This window comes from Copadichromis virginalis, linkage group LG14 (assembly GCF_057382275.1).
Source record: "Copadichromis virginalis isolate Kocher_CV1m ecotype Utaka linkage group LG14, C_Virginalis_male_GT1.1, whole genome shotgun sequence".
In the NCBI taxonomy this organism is placed as follows: Eukaryota; Metazoa; Chordata; class Actinopteri; order Cichliformes; family Cichlidae; genus Copadichromis; species Copadichromis virginalis.
Window position 1 is genome coordinate 34,655,461 of NC_140631.1, and position 16,938 is coordinate 34,672,398.

The following is a 16,938-nucleotide window of genomic DNA, read 5'->3' on the forward strand; positions in this document are numbered from 1 at the left end:
CAAACCACATGTTTTGAATACTGAGTACAAACTGAAGAAACCTTTTCAGAAAAAAACTTCTGTTAAAAAAGAAACTGCACTCCGTAACATCATCCGACTAAAATAACTGAGTATCTGAGAAAAAATACTGACAAAATACTAGAAACTTATACAAAATACCGATTGTTTCCTATGTATGTAATACCTCTCAGCATTGATGTCTTGACATTGTCTTGACATGAGTACATCACAGGATGCACCGGCAATCTTTTTTTCATACACTGATAGACTTCAGCTGTCCAGAGAAGCTGCAGTTTTACAGTTTTCTCCTTGGATCGGCACATCCCAGCTACGTTTACTGGCTCTTCCGTCTGTACATCATGTCACCTGGGAGGTATGAGCGTCAAATGATGTCAAATAACATGAAGCAGTAAGTGTTGACTGACTCTGTGGAGTTTTGATGTCAGCCAACATCAAGAGCAGCAGCAGCAGGAGAGAAGTGGTCGAGGAAGAGACATTGGAAAGGAGGACACAGAGCTAAACAGTGCCAGGTAGAAAATGTATGCACCAAACATGCAATTGAATCAAAGATTGACATGCTCAACACAGTGTGGTTGGCTTGTCAGCAAATCATTCCAGCTTCTGCATCTTATTAATGAGGAAACAAGCCTTGGAGCTCGTGGCTTGTGTCATTTTCAGCCTTTACACTTTTGTCACTTCACAGAAGTTTGATGGACCGAGCTTTGTTGGGGAAAAAAATCTGTAGAAGTAGAAGAAATATTTTGCATCATAACACCCTGTGAATGTTCTGTTTTTTTTCTTTTAAAGGTTAAAGTCCTCTGCTCTGCTTAATGGCAAATATTACTATTGTTTTAAGCAGAGTGTCTCAATAGAAGCCCAAAAAATTCAAACCAACTCACATAAACATGTTGATTAATTACTACTTATTTTTAATCATCAGTTATAGCTCTCATAATGCATTATTCACTATTGACAAATAACCATAGAATATTTAAAAAACAGACATTCTTACGCAATGTTTCACAGACATTATAAAAGATGTTTCTTTTATTACATTTGGAAAAGGCAAAAACTATAAAGACCAAAACTGTTCTTACTCTGGTAAAGACGCATCAAAATGATGAAAATACCTAAAGTAACAAGAAACAATCAGTTAACTCATAGGTCATCCAGACTGTTGACACAGTTTAACTTCTGTTATAGTGTGGCAATCCACGGGCAACAAAAACATTTTAACAGCACAAAGTGAACAGCATTTTTATGTAAATTACCTTAAACTTCTATATGGTATTGTTTTCATTTTTCTGAGTAACCTTTTTCTACAACTTGCCATGACCATTAAGGATATGTTATCTGGGGTGGGGGGTGTTTTGTGTAGTAGTTAACACATTAACCTTACACGTGAAGGGAGGAGACCAAAACCTAGCCTCAGGGGATAACAAGCTAGTGTACTTCTTGGGTTGGGCCCAAGCTCCAAAAAATAGAGTAATAGGGTTGTGTCAGGAAGGGCAACCTGCGTGAAATGTGTCCCACATTAAACTTGGGGTTTCATCTGATTTCACAAATTCTTGAGGAAAAAAGAAAGTAGCTGAATGTACATGTATTTATTTAATTTTATTTATTTAGTATTAAACATGTTTTTTGTTTGTTAAAAAAACAGGTTTTTTAAAATTTCATATCTCTTTTTAGGGATCCAACTATGTGTGTTCAAAGTTCATTTCCATTCTAAAATATTAAACTGATTAAAATGCACAGTATTTAGAGGCATGCATTTCAGGTTCTGCTAGTTCAGCATTCATTAACTTGTGTTATGAAAAATATATGCAGTGTTGTTTCAGTCATATTGAAATGAGGTGAAATTTCAAGAAAAGAGGGGATTCTTCGGTTACATCGAGTAATACAAGAATGATCTAGATCCATGTTTGAAGAACATCAGGCTCACATGAGTCTCCACAAAGGTAAGGGTCATAACAATTATTTTTGGATGTGCTTCGCACCCTGATGATGCCATGGGATTGTTGGAAGATGATGGAAATTTTCATCATAATAAAATGGCTCTTTGAATATTTATCCTTAAAAAACAGAAGAATCCTAAATTGTCGGTTCTTAAGTTCCGTTTATTGTAGGTTATCTCGCTACTGTCTTTTCACAAGTCTTCTAAGTAGCACAATAGGCAAAGACCAAATGAATTATTTTGATTGAAAGCATTGAGTTGACACTCAACAAGGATCAGAGCTTGATCAAATAGCTTATGCCTGGCTCCGTGCCTCATGGGGCTTCCTCTGTGGGAATAGCCTGCAGGAAACATGAAGCAGTTGTTATACTCTGCTGATGGAGTGAAACACCAGGGTAAGAGCAGACCATTATGTTGCTACCCAGTTATAACTTATCAAGTCTGTTTTTTCCATGCCAATAGCCATATGTTTTGTTTTGTTTTGTTTTTGGGGGGGGTCTTTTCAACAATACACTTTTTTTCTTTGTATATATTGTACTGAAATGAAAGAAATCTTGAGGGGGAAATGAAACTAGACATTTTAAAAAAGTTTTTTTTACGTTTGGCTAGTGCAGAATTCACATGACTTAATAGATTAATTTGATCAGCTCTTATCAGTAAATTTCATCATCTGCCAAAGGCTGATAGCTGTGTCCGGAAGGCTAACACATACTTTCTAGACAAACGTGCTGGGCCACCTGAATATTACAACTATTGGAGCTGGAACACCATAACTCGAAACTCCCAGCACACAGTGTTAGTACTGATATTCATGCCACGTGAGGTTTAAAATTGGAGTCATTGAGTCAGCAACAAGTCAACTGTTGGTGATTTTTACACACTATGCGGCTCAAACCCATGGTAACCCCATCTGAATTTTGTGGCTTAATTGCTGTGGTTCATAAATGTTTCCATTTTACAGTGAAACCACTTACAGTTGATGGTGAAATATCTGGGAAGGGCCCCTATGACAGTACCATGCTTGAGTTCCACAAACTCTTTTAAACGGCCCATTCTTTCACAAATGTTTGTAAAGGCAAACTGCATGGCTGCATGCTTGATTTTATACTATGGCAATTGGACTAATTTCAAAGATTTAAGAGACGTGACAGAAAATTTTGAACATATAGTGTATTGGTCACAGCAGCAGGGAGTTAAATTATACATTCCTGCCCCAGGTAGTTATTTGTAAAAATTTAAGAAAAGGTAGATGTGGCAATGTTGGAAAAACTTACTATACTCTTGCCCCCTTCAGTGCCTTGACCATTTAAACTTCAGACTTCAGTGTGGAAAAATCCTCCCTTTGGTTCCCTCCAATGGCAGTATCAAACTATGCAGTATTGCAGACAGAAATGTACACCACTGTGGAGTCTCAATTTGGCTTTTCAGTAAAATTATAAGTATTAAACCCTGGTGACTGCTGTCCAGATTAAATGTAGCTTTTTTTCAGCATTCCTTTGTCTTGCCTGAAGAAACAAATCAGCTTTTTACCTAAGATTAAAACTGCTAATCTTAAATCAAGTGATGGTAGTTTAGGCTGAATGTAGAATGGGTATGTCCTTCATCGGAGGGCCACAAGGTGTATGCGAACAATGTTACATTTCCTACACGCTGTGACTTCAGATAAATGCTTACATTGTTAAAAAGTTGTGAATGATTTGGAATTACTGGGATATAAACTCAATTATTTATTAAATTATTTATAAAATGTGATCTGACATCCAAACTCTCAACACAGAAGCTCTTTTTTTAAAGTTATTTTTTTCCTAAACACTCTTAGTCCAGATTTGGAAAACGTAAGTGAACTCTTCACTTAGTCAGAATTATTTTGGCTCACAGCCTCCATCAGACACAGTGTGTACATTGGTAAGAAGAATTTTTGTTTCCTTACAATCTACAAAACTTAGTGTTCATCAGTATTTCTGTGTGTTTCAGTGGCTCCCACTGCATCCATGCCCTGTAGCACAGCAGCCCCATGCCATTCATCATGTTTCGCAGTTGGAATGAGGCTATGAAGTTGATGTGTGGGCTCCCCCCCCCCCCTCTAAACCTGTATCCAGAAAGCTGGAAATTCTTCTCAGCTACCTACAGAAAAATATTATTAATACCTACCGTCATCTGTTATATATCATTATCTGGAAAGTGTGAATGCTGCTCTTGGTGAGATTTTTGCAGGCCACCCACTGTGCCTTTATTTATAGGGAGGGACTACAACCTACACTTCTCCCATTTTAAGTGTCTTTTGGAGAAGTTGGCAGCACAGGTATTGAAATAATTTTTTTCAGCCTGCAATTTGAATTATTATTTAGTATGCTCAGTAAAGATATGAGAAGTACAACTGTGGTTACTAATTTACTGTTACTTTTAGTTATTAGTTTAGTCAGATTCTTTTTCAATAATTGTGATTAGGCTCAAGATCAGATCACATTTCATGAGTAATCAATGGAGATATTACAATATTCCAAATGCTTTGCATGCTTTTTGTTGTCAATGTACATCATACAACCGACATGTGGAAACTGTGGGTGCTGCAATGTGCAGTTAATATGAAAGTGGTTAGAACTGCATTTCCTCAAGTGGCCACTTGAGGTTGGTTCAAGCAGTGAGTCAGTCCCCATAGACTTTCATGTTTAAATGGCCAACTTTAAAAATAAGTTTACAGTAAGGTACTGGTCCGTCCTGGTAGCTAAACTACACCTACATAAAACTGTACAGATGGCATTATTTTTATTAGTTATCTGTTTATACTTGTGTAGCTGTGGCTAGCAGCTATCTGCCAAGCTTAATCTCTTCTCAATTGAATCACAGAGTTCTCAACCATGTATGCTATCTGACAAATATTACTGCTGGCTGTTTAGCCAGATGGACAGCAACCTGTTTGTGCTTCAGTCTTTGTTATTGAAATTGTAGTATTTTCTGTTTGGTACTAATCAGAGTGTGTGCACGATACATGGATCCACCTTGCTAACCTCTTCTGTGACTTCTGGCTACAGATACCCTCATGAATTTATGAACATTAAGACTTTAAAACAGGGATACGGTGATATGGTGGCCACATATCTTTTAATAATATATCTAAATTTAAAAAAAGACACGTGCATGTGTAGTTGTCTCCAAATGTAATTCATAGTGGTGGCATTATGAAAATCATTAAATATGTGACGAATGATTAATTGGCAACTCCTGTGAGTTACTGACGACATTCATGACATATTTAAGATTTACATCTAAAGAAGATTGTTTTAACGAGTGCACATCAGAGGTTACAACTTAACTTTTAACACATGAATCCAAATATTTCTGGTTTGTGTGTATTAGTTGTCCTGATATTAGGAAGTCGCAAAGAAGGGTGAGCAGCATATTGTATTCTATACAAGCACCAAGATTTGTTCTCCAGTTTCCGTGGCACCAAGGAGAGAATGTCTGGGCAGAAACAAATAGTGATCAATCTGCAGCATTTGCTAGCCTTTTAACCTCATGTGTTCACTGATTTACTGATCAGTGATTATCGTGCATTCAAGGGGTCACAAGCATAACTTGCATGAATTTAGGTTTGCAGATGGAATTATTGAGAATTATTGAAATTCTTTCCTGTAGTTGAAAACTAAAAAAAATAGGATGTCTATTGATTTTTATCTTATTCTTAAGATATATATATATAGTACTGTGCAAAAGTCCAGGTCTAGTTCTCCAGGCTTGAGGTCTTTCAAAGTTTTGCTTTTGACAACCTTCTGCTTTTTTGCTCATTTTCAGTCCAGTCCTTGTACCTGACCATTTTCACAGGACTTTCTTTTTTTAAATCTGTCACCTAACACTGATTCAAGAATCATTAAAGCATAAAAAAGACACGGAACTCAGTGAACGATCCAGTGTTGTGTACATATAACAGAACCAACTTGAAATTGTATATTTAGAGACTGTGTTACTTGCATCTTGTCATATTCAATGAAAATTATTCCCATTTCTGTAATTGAATCAATGGAAAATGCCAATGGTGACGCAGTCTGACAGGCATGAAATTGTATTTTTCGCCACCAACCTCAATTCCAAAGAGCCTGTAGCCAGAAATTTGGCATGTATTGATATAATGCAATATGCTCTTAAATATTTTGAGGAAACTGGACAAGAAGAGGTAAGAAGAAGAGGCAGGCTTTAAAATCTGCAGCAGATGAACAGTGTCAGAAAGTCACGTCCTTAAGAAACAGGAAAACAATCCAGGAAAGACCTGACAAAAGACCTAAGAGATGCATCTGGGCCTTCAACTCATTCATCTGCTTACCAAAGACTCCTATGTGGTCTTAGTCGAAGGATGGCTGTCAAGAAGCCATTTTTAAGGACGGGAAATGGGCAGAAAGGGGTGAGCTATGCCAAATTAAACAAGAACTGAACTGAAACTCAGTTTTATGAATGAATCCAAATGTAAAATCTTTAGTTTATATTATATTGGGAGATGGGTGCAACAGTGAATGCCTACAGCAACCTCTAACATACTGTGGAGGCTCTGTCATGGTTTGGCATTTAATTTCAGCCAGTGATCTTGTCAGATTTAATAAAATTATGAAGGCAGAAAAATAGCATCAGATTCTGACCCACCATGCAATATCATCTTAAAAACATCTGATTGGCAAGAGCTTCACTTTCAGCATGTCTGTTATCCCAAACACCCTGAATTCAGTGAAAACAACAAAATGTAAAGTGTGAAACAAATAGTAAACAGATAAGGGCTGCCTTAATACTCGGTACAATACTGTATCTAAACTAAATTACCTGAGGATGCATTCATACAGCAAGCGTAGCATCATGAAAATGTTCCTTATTATTATGTATTGTTATACTTTAAATAATGTAGTCAGACCTAAAATAATAAATGGTAATTTAGTTAATTTTTTTTAAATTTTTGTTATTAAATAAATAATTCTCATGAATTATATAGATAAACATTGTAATATAACTGTTTTCTATAGTATTTTTATTTTAGAAAGATTAATTTTGTTGCTAGTAGCAATGTATACTTCTGATATTGCATATGAACTTAAATTTCATAAAACTTGTATTCTTTTATTTTAAAATGAAAGGGGAAGATGAAACTTTGGGGATTCATCCATTTTCTTCTGCTTATCCGATTTGGGGTTGTGGGAACCTGGAGTGTATCCCAGCTATCATAGAGTGAAAGGCAGCCCTATATTACTATGCAGAGATGATGGAAAATGTAAACCATAGCTCACACATAACATTCACAGGACTTTAGAGGAAGGATAATAGAAATGCACAAAACTGGAAGTTTACAAAAGTGTATTTTAACTTCTAGTTGTTCATCCATTAAGAAGAACATCAGACCTTTTCATGTGTAATCAATACAGAAATCATGTTAATACCAAAGGCTTCACAAATATTTTCCTGCGACTGAATACAATTAAAAGTTCTATGATTAGAAAGGCAGTTCAGGGATATCCATGATACTACAGTAAGCTCTCGGTCTGTGTCATAGAGGTACAGTGTTTGTCTGTTTGGGTTGCTCTATGTTACTTATTTGACCCTATTTTGTGATTTGTTTTTTCCTATTTGTGATGAACACTATTTACAATGCTTCACTAAGTAGACAAGTGCTGGGGTAAAAAAAACCTTTCTCAGGTCAAACACCTGGACATATTTAATGTTTAATCTTTTCCCTAACTATTTGAGCTATTGTTGTGCGGCTTTTATTCAAACTGGACTTTGTTACTTTAATTTTTAAAAAGAGAAATAAAGTCATTCATTGAATAAAGCCTTATAACCTGACAAGCTAGAAACTATGATTCTTACAAGTGTGCTGTACATTATCAAAATACAGAAAGTACCTTATACAGATTTAAAATGTCATGTTACATTGACCTTTGACCTCTCTTTCAAGTTCAATAAAGTGATCCAAAGTGATAATAGTGCTATATAGAGCTATATAAAACTTTGTTTCTAACTGCCATTGTTTACGTTGTGAACATATAAATATAAAGGAAAATATATTTGGGATTTTTAAATATCGTGTTACTCTGACCTCTGACCTCTCTTCAAGGTCAAATAAGGTCAAGCTTTTATTAGGTCAGCTTTCATAAAATGGTTTTTATCTTTAGATCTGTGTTTACAGTTCTGCTGCCTTTGTTTGCACTGACAACATTTTGGGATTCTAAATCTCCCATTATAGTTTGCATCCAAATATCATGTTACATTTGACCTCTGATCTAATTTTTATATTCAACATCTGCTTTTTTTTTTTCCCAAGTTAAAATATATCACAAAATTTGGGTTAAGAAAATATTGTCTAGAGAAAAAGAATGAGCTGACGATTTAGTTAGAAATATACTGTAGTATAAAACTGTAATATGAGCTCAAGTTATTCATTTGCAATTATTCACAAATCAGTAACTATTATCCATTACTCCTACATAATAATTGTGTTGTCAAAGAAGACATCCTCCATGCAACCTTTATTTGATTTTTATTTACTGCACTATAAACTTCTTAAAGTATGTTTAAAGTAAAATGTAATACAATTCTCTTAAAAGTAAGTGAAATGATTAAACTGTTCAGTCTGGCAAAAGTGTCATATCTGACGTTTTTGTTTATGCCGGTTCAGAGGTGTGTGTTTTACTGTTCGCTGGGTATGTAGAGACAAATGCAACTTCAAACCTCGGATACTGAAAGTGAATGGAAAAACTTTATAAAAATACAGGGAGTGCAGAATTATTAGGCAAATGGGTATTTTGTCCACATCATCCTCTTCATGCATGTTGTCTTACTCCAAGCTGTATAGGCTCGAAAGCCTACTACCAATTAAGCATATTAGGTGATGTGCGTCTCTGTAATGAGAAGGGGTGTGGTCTAATGACATCAACACCCTATATCAGGTGTGCATAATTATTAGGCAACGTCCTTTCCTTTGGCAAAATGGGTCAAAAGAAGGACTTGACAGGCTCAGAAAAGTCAAAAATAGTGAGATATCTTGCAGAGGGATGCAGCAGTCTCAAAATTGCAAAGCTTCTGAAGCGTGATCATCGAACAATCAAGCGTTTCATTCAAAATAGTCAACAGGGTCGCAAGAAGCGTGTGGAAAAACCAAGGCGCCAAATAACTGCCCATGAACTGAGAAAAGTCAAGCGTGCAGCTGCCAAGATGCCACTTGCCACCAGTTTGGCCATATTTCAGAGCTGCAACATCACTGGAGTGCCCAAAAGCACAAGGTGTGCAATACTCAGAGACATGGCCAAGGTAAGAAAGGCTGAAAGACGACCACCACTGAACAAGACACACAAGCTGAAACGTCAAGACTGGGCCAAGAAATATCTCAAAACTGGTTTTTCTAAGGTTTTATGGACTGATGAAATGAGAGTGAGTCTTGATGGGCCAGATGGATGGGCCCGTGGCTGGATTGGTAAAGGGCAGAGAGCTCCAGTCCGACTCAGACGCCAGCAAGGTGGAGGTGGAGTACTGGTTTGGGCTGGTATCATCAAAGATGAGCTTGTGGGGCCTTTTCGGGTTGAGGATGGAGTCAAGCTCAACTCCCAGTCCTACTGCCAGTTTCTGGAAGACACCTTCTTCAAGCAGTGGTACAGGAAGAAGTCTGCATCCTTCAAGAAAAACATGATTTTCATGCAGGACAATGCTCCAAGTACTCCACAGCGTGGCTGGCAAGAAAGGGTATAAAAGAAGAAAAACTAATGACATGGCCACCTTGTTCACCTGATCTGAACCCCATTGAGAACCTGTGGTCCATCATCAAATGTGAGATTTACAAGGAGGGAAAACAGTACACCTCTCTGAACAGTGTCTGGGAGGCTGTGGTTGCTGCTGCACGCAATGTTGATGGTGAACAGATCAAAACACTGACAGAATCCATGGATGGCAGGCTTTTGAGTGTCCTTGCAAAGAAAGGTGGCTATATTGGTCGCTGATTTGTTTTTGTTTTGTTTTTGAATGTCAGAAATGTATATTTGTGAATGTGGAGATGTTATATTGGTGTCACTGGTAAAAATAAATAATTGAAATGGGTATATATTTGTTTTTTGTTAAGTTGCCTAATAATTATGCACAGTAATAGTCACCTGCACACACAGATATCCCCCTAAAATAGCTAAAACTAAAAATAAACCAAAAACTACTTCCAAAAACATTCAGCTTTGATATTAATGAGTTTTTTGGGTTCATTGAGAACATGGTTGTTGTTCAATAATAAAATTATTCCTCAAAAATACAACTTTCCTAATAATTCTGCACTCCCTGTATATATAGAGCTGCTGTCATGTATGGAAAAGGTATCCGAGGTCCTAGTGGTTCAGTTCAGTTAAAAATGACCTGAAAGTAAAACATTTGTCTAAAATCTGAACTTCCTAACTAAAACCTTTTTTAAATGCCATGCCCTTTAAAGTTCAGTTCGTTCACATAGAAGTGGTGGTCTTTTTCTTTGTAATCAGTGTCACATAACCAACTTATTCTGTTTCTGGTAAAGTTTTATGAGACTGATTCCTCTTAAAATGATTACTGACTTGTAAATGATTGCCTAAATGTCAACATGGCACACTTTGATGCCTTTCATATCTTTGATCATAAATCAGACTGGGATGAATTTTAGCAGATTTAAAGACATAAAAGTCATATTTTACTGGTACCTGACCAAACATTGGTGCAATTTCAAAAATTGTATTGCAAATAAACAAATACAGTGCTTAAATCTACTGTGCAATCTACTTTCCAAGGTGAAGGTGTTAGCCTCTTGTTGATCTGTGGGCATCTGCCACATGCCAACCTTTTAACCTTTTGCAACAGCTTTAATGTTTATTTCAGTTTGATATTGTGTGATTAGCAGCAGAGAACTCAGTTTTCTGTGGATTAATGAAAACTTTGAGGAATGCTGTAAAATAAAATACCAATTAAAAACTTTTTTTTTTTCAAGTGACACCAAAAAAATACCAGTGGGTGTTATCAATGAGCAACATTATGCTATGGAATCAGAAGATGCTGAACCAGAATCAGATGTTGCTTCCTGTTAAAGGGAGTGTTTCCTTCACGCTATTACCAAGTGTTTGCTTAAAGGGAATAGTTTGATTGTTGGGTTTTCTCTCTATTATTGTAGAGTCTTTACCATACAACAGCAAGTACCTTGTGGTGACTGTTGTTGTGATTTGGCGCTATATACGTAAAATTGAATTGAATTTAAAAAAAATCTTTAAGGTCACATCAGAAAGATTATCTTTTTCATTTACACTAATTTTAAGGATACCATTATATTTCTTTGTCTTCCAGTTACCACCAGTTCAACAGACAGAACTCATCGGAAGTTCGCCTGTCTTCCCAAGCCCTATTATGCTATCTCCTACATCCATGCCTCCAGCAGGAGTTCCTTTCATCCCCACAGAGTTTGATCCAACAAAGTTGGCAGCCGGTGAGAAATCTTCGCTAAATGCTATGGATTTTAAAATCTGTTATCTAAACCTAAGATTCAGTGGCAGTCAAAGTAGATTGTGTTTAAATTTAGTAAAAATCTATGCTGCATTTCTTTAAATGTTTTCTCTTTTTTTTCCTGCTGCAATTATACTTCATTTCTGTTTGAAAATCAATACAACCTTATCTTAAACTCTTTTGCAACAGGAAGTATAAAATCTCCAGAGATATCCACAGAAGATCCTAAAGGAAAGAAAGGTGCTTCTGTTGATGTCATGACTGCCAACCAGCTGGGGCATCCCACATCACCAGTAATGACCCTGCCGAGCCCTGCTATCATGCAGGGACACAGCCCGGGTATGCCACCTCTGCAACCGCCTCCCGGCATGACAAATCCTCATATGCCTCCTTTCCTCTCACCTCCAAGCCTGCCACAAATGCCCCCGCAAATGATTCCAGGAGGACCCATGTTTCCATCAGACAGGTTCAGAATGCCCATGCCGTTCCCTCCTCGCGGTCCCCCCTTCCATCGACATCCTTCCATGGGACCCGAGAGCATAAATGACAGGGAAGGAAGGCAGTTCCGAAATGCGAGGCCTGGATTTGGGTGTCCACCTTTTCACAGAGGGAGGTGGTAAATGCAAGAGGACTAATGAACCTATGGAAAGGAGCGGGGTTTATGTGGAACCACTGTGACAAAGACTGCTGTTATCTGTGAGTGGTGCATCAAAAAAACTGTTTAAAATTGTCACTGCACCAGATCCCTTTCCCAGCGTCCAAAATGAAAAGGAATACACTATTTTGTGATGTGATACCAACTTCTTTAAGTTCATCAACCAAGAGATTTGTTGCTGTAAATAATGTAATTGCTTGTAGCTGTTTGTTATTTTTTTTGTATACCTAAAAGTTGTGGAGTTTATGGTTGAGTCTTTAATTGGTAGGTGCAGGTACAAACAAAGGCAATGTCTGTATTTTTGAGCATATTCCTTTATCAGAGTTTTGTGTATGGAAGAAAATTATATAACATTTTTGGTATTTTGTTTTTAGTAGACTGCCTTTGTACTACGTTGATATTTAAGTCTTCACATGGAAAAAAAAGGTTGTCATGTGAAGAATATTTCATTCCTGCCAGTAGAGGGTAGAGTACACCCTGTTTCCTAAGGTCACACCTTGTAGGATCATGTGGAGTGAATATTGAAGAGTTACTGCCATTTGATCATGTGATGTATTTCTGTTGATCAAAGTTATTTTGTTAATAAATTGTCCTGCATGAGGGGGTTTAACATAACAGAAATTTCAGGAACCTTTGGAAAGGCGCACGCAGATCCTGTGATATTTGTTTTAAAGGAGTTTGTTTCATACCTTGGCGCCTGTCTTATTATAACTGGTCACGAATTTGCAGATTTTAGCTATGAAATCTCGACAGTGATAATGACTGATGGTTGCTTACACTGCTTAAACCGAGTTCAGTCTCCATCACATATCACCTCGCATAGATTTGCTTACACAGAAAGACCTCCAGGCGCTAGACGCGCAAGCATTCTGCAATAAGGAGAAATGCGCAGAGATCTTTTTTTATGGTCTCCGGTTCTTATTATTTTCTTTTTGTACACCAAAACATTTAGTGGACAAAGTCACTGGACGCCGATTCGAAGCTGCACAGCCGATTGGCTGTGAGAAAACATAAGTGGCATTCTCATGATCCACTTGTACTCCGTCTCCAAGGGCCGTGGGCTCCGCCCCTCTCAGCGGTGTGGAAACAACACGCATGGTCCGTGGACAGGCAGACCTTGGAGAAGCGACTGGATTGTGAGACATGGATGGGCATTACCGGTGTGTGAAACATGGGAATTTCAATGTTAGAGCGCAAGCGGGCAAATCATGACCGAGGCGGAGACAGGTAAGGAGACCCGGCTTACCACGCCGCCCGCATCATTAGAAGGAAAAATCGGCTCGATATCCGATCAAACTCCCGCGTGGTCCTAGCGCCGTCTCCACGCATGATCGCATCACTCAATCATACAAGTTTATCAGTGGTGACAGACGCTGCCGCACTGAAGCTGGCGGTGCGGTCCAGCGGACGAGCCGGGCAAGATGCGGCTTTTTTGTGCGCGGAGTGTTGATGCCCAATAATTCAGTCTCACCTCGGTTGTTTTGGGGGTGCAAACAGTCATGTGCTGTGCCTGAATGATGGGAGACACGCAGCTGGGTTAACATGCATGTCCAGCCGTTCGAGCCCAGTGTATGAATACACCAGCATGAACAAATTATGCAAGACGTGCAGAGCGGGCAAGATGCCCGCCTTGACACCTTGCAGGTTTTTGAGCACCTCCGTGGTCATTTGGACAGTTTCGAAAATGAGAAGCGTGTGATTTGAGTGCGGTACATTGTTGCATGAAGCACAGCACATCACTGATCCAGCGCTGTTTGTTGGTGTAATGAGACTACACCTTAGTAAACAGACCGTATGCAGGTGACTCAACTGAAAAGCGGCAGCTCATTTGTGTACTCCAATGACCTTATGTCACGTTTGTTGCAGCGTCACTGCCATAGACTGCTGCTGAAAGTGTTACTTCCTGTCTTGTCACTGTGTAGGTCTTTAGCCGCATCAGATTTCATATATATGGAGGGAAAATAGATAGATAGTGATTACTATTAATTTACAACTAGCCAACGTGTTTTTGCAGTTCATGCTATCAGGAGAAACATGGGCTCATAAAAAAATATCTCACCCTATTTGGTTGTGGTGCAGCTTCTTAGTCAGCAGCTCCTATGTCTTGCGAGCCAAGACACTGCCTACTGTGCAAGTGATTGAAGCACTTGTAAAGATAATACCAGCAATAACATCTTAACTGTTACAATACACAGCGGAAAATAACTTTTATAAAGACTGAAGTTACAGTAACAGGATGGCTAACAGTCATGTGTTGTTGCATCACTTGAAGTGCAGCTGAACCTTTGAACATCCAGGGTTTGTGAAGTACACTTAAATTCACAATTGCCACGACAGCTTATAAGCACATACATGCTGCAGACCCACATGCAAATGCAGTCAAGTTGTTGCAAGTATTAATGAGGAGGGAAAAAACGGATCAACTAGTTTTTGGGTATCAAAAAATGCTGAATGACATCCAATAAAACAAGCCCAAACCACATCAGGCATACATTTAGAGATGAAAGGTATCAGGAAGGGGAAACTTGATTTAAATACCACAGGGCTAGTTTTCAATGCAAATTATGCGCTTCTTTTTTGCCCTGTTACATGATGATAAACTAACACGATGATAACTGAAAACTAACACTGTTCATATCTGTCTTTGGAATTAAGTCAGTTTCAAAGGTGACAGAAGAAAAAATGTATCTTTAAATGTTCATAGAAGTCATTGTGGATGGATTTAAACACCACAGGTCTGTTCAGCATACCTCCAAAAGGAATAAGGTGGGTGCCCTTTGAGTTTTGTTTCTTCACGCAGTAGTTTTTAGTTAAAATTCCCATTATTTCTTGAGTTATCTCAATATTTAAAAGATCCTGCACATTTTGGGGGGTTGTTTGGTTTGTTATGGTGAGTACCTATTTGTGGATGGCCTAAAAGCTTAAAAAGGAGCAGGTTTCCCTACATGTGTTTGGAAGGTATTCTTCCAGTGTTTACAGAACCTTTCCATAACAATGAAAGTGGAGAACCACGGAAATCAAACGACCATCTTTATGAGCATCCAGCAGCTTGGCCTCAGGGTTTCCTTCGAAGTGGTAACTTGAGTGCAAGCTTGCATGTATGACATGCCTGCACAGAGACCTCACTCTTTCTCTGCCCCCTTATTTTTGTTGTAAAGTTGCACTTAATATTTCTCCCCTCTGGCTTGCGTCAACAGTTGTTAACTTTGCATCTCAAAGATCTCAAATGTTAGACCAGCATGAAGCAGTCCAACAACTCTGCTCATGAAAGAATCCCTGCACAGTTTTATGGTAATTTGTTGGCTTTTGGTACAATCCATGACTTTGTTCTTCATGCGTGTACAGAAATGTACTACCAAGCAAAGTTGATTTCTCGAGATGCGCATAATCTAACCCTCATAAGTGCTCTTTTTGAATTATTCATTTCCATCCCACTTGCACATAACTCTTCATTCATTTGCAAATTGGTGCAAAGTAAATACTGAAGGCAGTCTAGTGTTTTTTGCTTAGTGCCAAGTGAATAACATACAGAGATCAGTGTGATCATACTAACGCCAACCATTCACTGAAATGTAAACTTACTACTACCTTTTGCACTACAGTGGTTTGAATTGTAACTTCACAACCACGGCTGGATTTTTGTTAGATCACTGGTATCCCAGTGTTGGCTTTTCAAACAATCCATTTAAACAGTCAGCGAGTAGGAGAGGAGGCGTGTTGTGGAAATATTAATTACAGAAGTTAGACCACAACCACAGAGCTGGAAATCCTTTCCAAAAGGAAACTTATTTTATACTGCTAAGCCGCTGATTGTAGGTATTACAATGAGAGTATTGAGTTGAGCTAAAGCCTCAGTGCCATGTACACGCAGGAAAATATTACTAACAGCCATTACGCTGCTTATTAGCTTTTGGCAATAAAACAACCACCTCTATATTCCTAATTGCACATTGCTTGCAAGAATTGTAAAGCATCTGAACAAACTCCTGGCTTACATGGAGTTGTGAGTTTCTGTCAGTATCCTACTTGCTTTAGCAGAGTCCAAGCTCCCCAAATATTTAATGGTAGAACTACTGATCAGCACTTGATTGATCCATTGACTCTGAATGAGAATCAAATGGGAAACCAGCAACTCTGAACATGGATATATCATTTAAATTCTTGTTGAAAGGTAAAAAAGTTTGTCAAATGTGAGAATTTTCTTGCCTTCCGTTTTTCATAACGGAACGTTTAATGTTTTGAAGTTTAAGGTAAAACTTGAATCAGGTTGTTATACACAATTTTTTTTTTTTGTGATCTGACACTATTGTGTAACATTGATGTTGCAGCTGCAAACTCTGCTATCCAGAGTCTTGTGATAAATATGGTCTTCAGAGGTTGGTTGCCAGATTTATCTTGTGAGAATTATGTGCTCTAATACTCCATGGACCGACAGATTTTTATAACAGACTAAGACATATTTCACATTGCAGCCATATGCACAAGTGAAGTTATCCATTTTTTTTTTTTTTTATCCGTTGATCTCAAAATGTTTAGTACAACAGTTTTGAGTAGATTAATTAAGGACACCCATGCTTTCCAATCCACTTCTGTTTACATCCATGTGATACGGTGTGGCAGACGAGAGCTCGGCATTCCCTCGTTTCTCCTGACAGGACATCCGTCTCCATTAGAGAATATTATTAATATCCATCTTAGGATGGTTAAGAATGTTGCTCATTGTTTGCTACACGTGTAGTCAAGTGTAGTAATTTTATTCTAAATCTTAAGCATTGTACTTGAAACAACCTTTGAACCCCGTGTCTTCATATCACATGCATTTCGAAAGGTCTTTCATGTTTTTCTAATTTAACACAGATTC

At 38.0% G+C, this 16,938-nt stretch overlaps 2 protein-coding genes across 2 annotated transcripts in view; both read left to right on the forward strand.

Moving 5' to 3' along the window:
- The window catches only part of LOC146694429 (SR-related and CTD-associated factor 4-like), a 29,815-nt gene extending 17,050 nt beyond the window's left edge, over positions 1-12,765 (forward strand). Inside the window, exons 17-18 of the mRNA XM_085430598.1 lie at positions 11,267-11,405; positions 11,612-12,765. Coding sequence (XP_085286724.1) covers positions 11,267-11,405; positions 11,612-12,042 — 570 coding nt within the window. The 3' untranslated portion in view covers positions 12,043-12,765. The remainder of the gene's footprint in view (positions 1-11,266; positions 11,406-11,611) is intronic.
- A 377-nt stretch (positions 12,766-13,142) lies between these two features.
- LOC146694430 (rho guanine nucleotide exchange factor TIAM1-like) overlaps positions 13,143-16,938 on the forward strand; it is a 40,856-nt gene continuing 37,060 nt past the window's right edge. The window contains exon 1 of the mRNA XM_085430600.1: positions 13,143-13,304. The gene's annotated coding sequence lies outside the window, so the exon portion shown is untranslated. The remainder of the gene's footprint in view (positions 13,305-16,938) is intronic.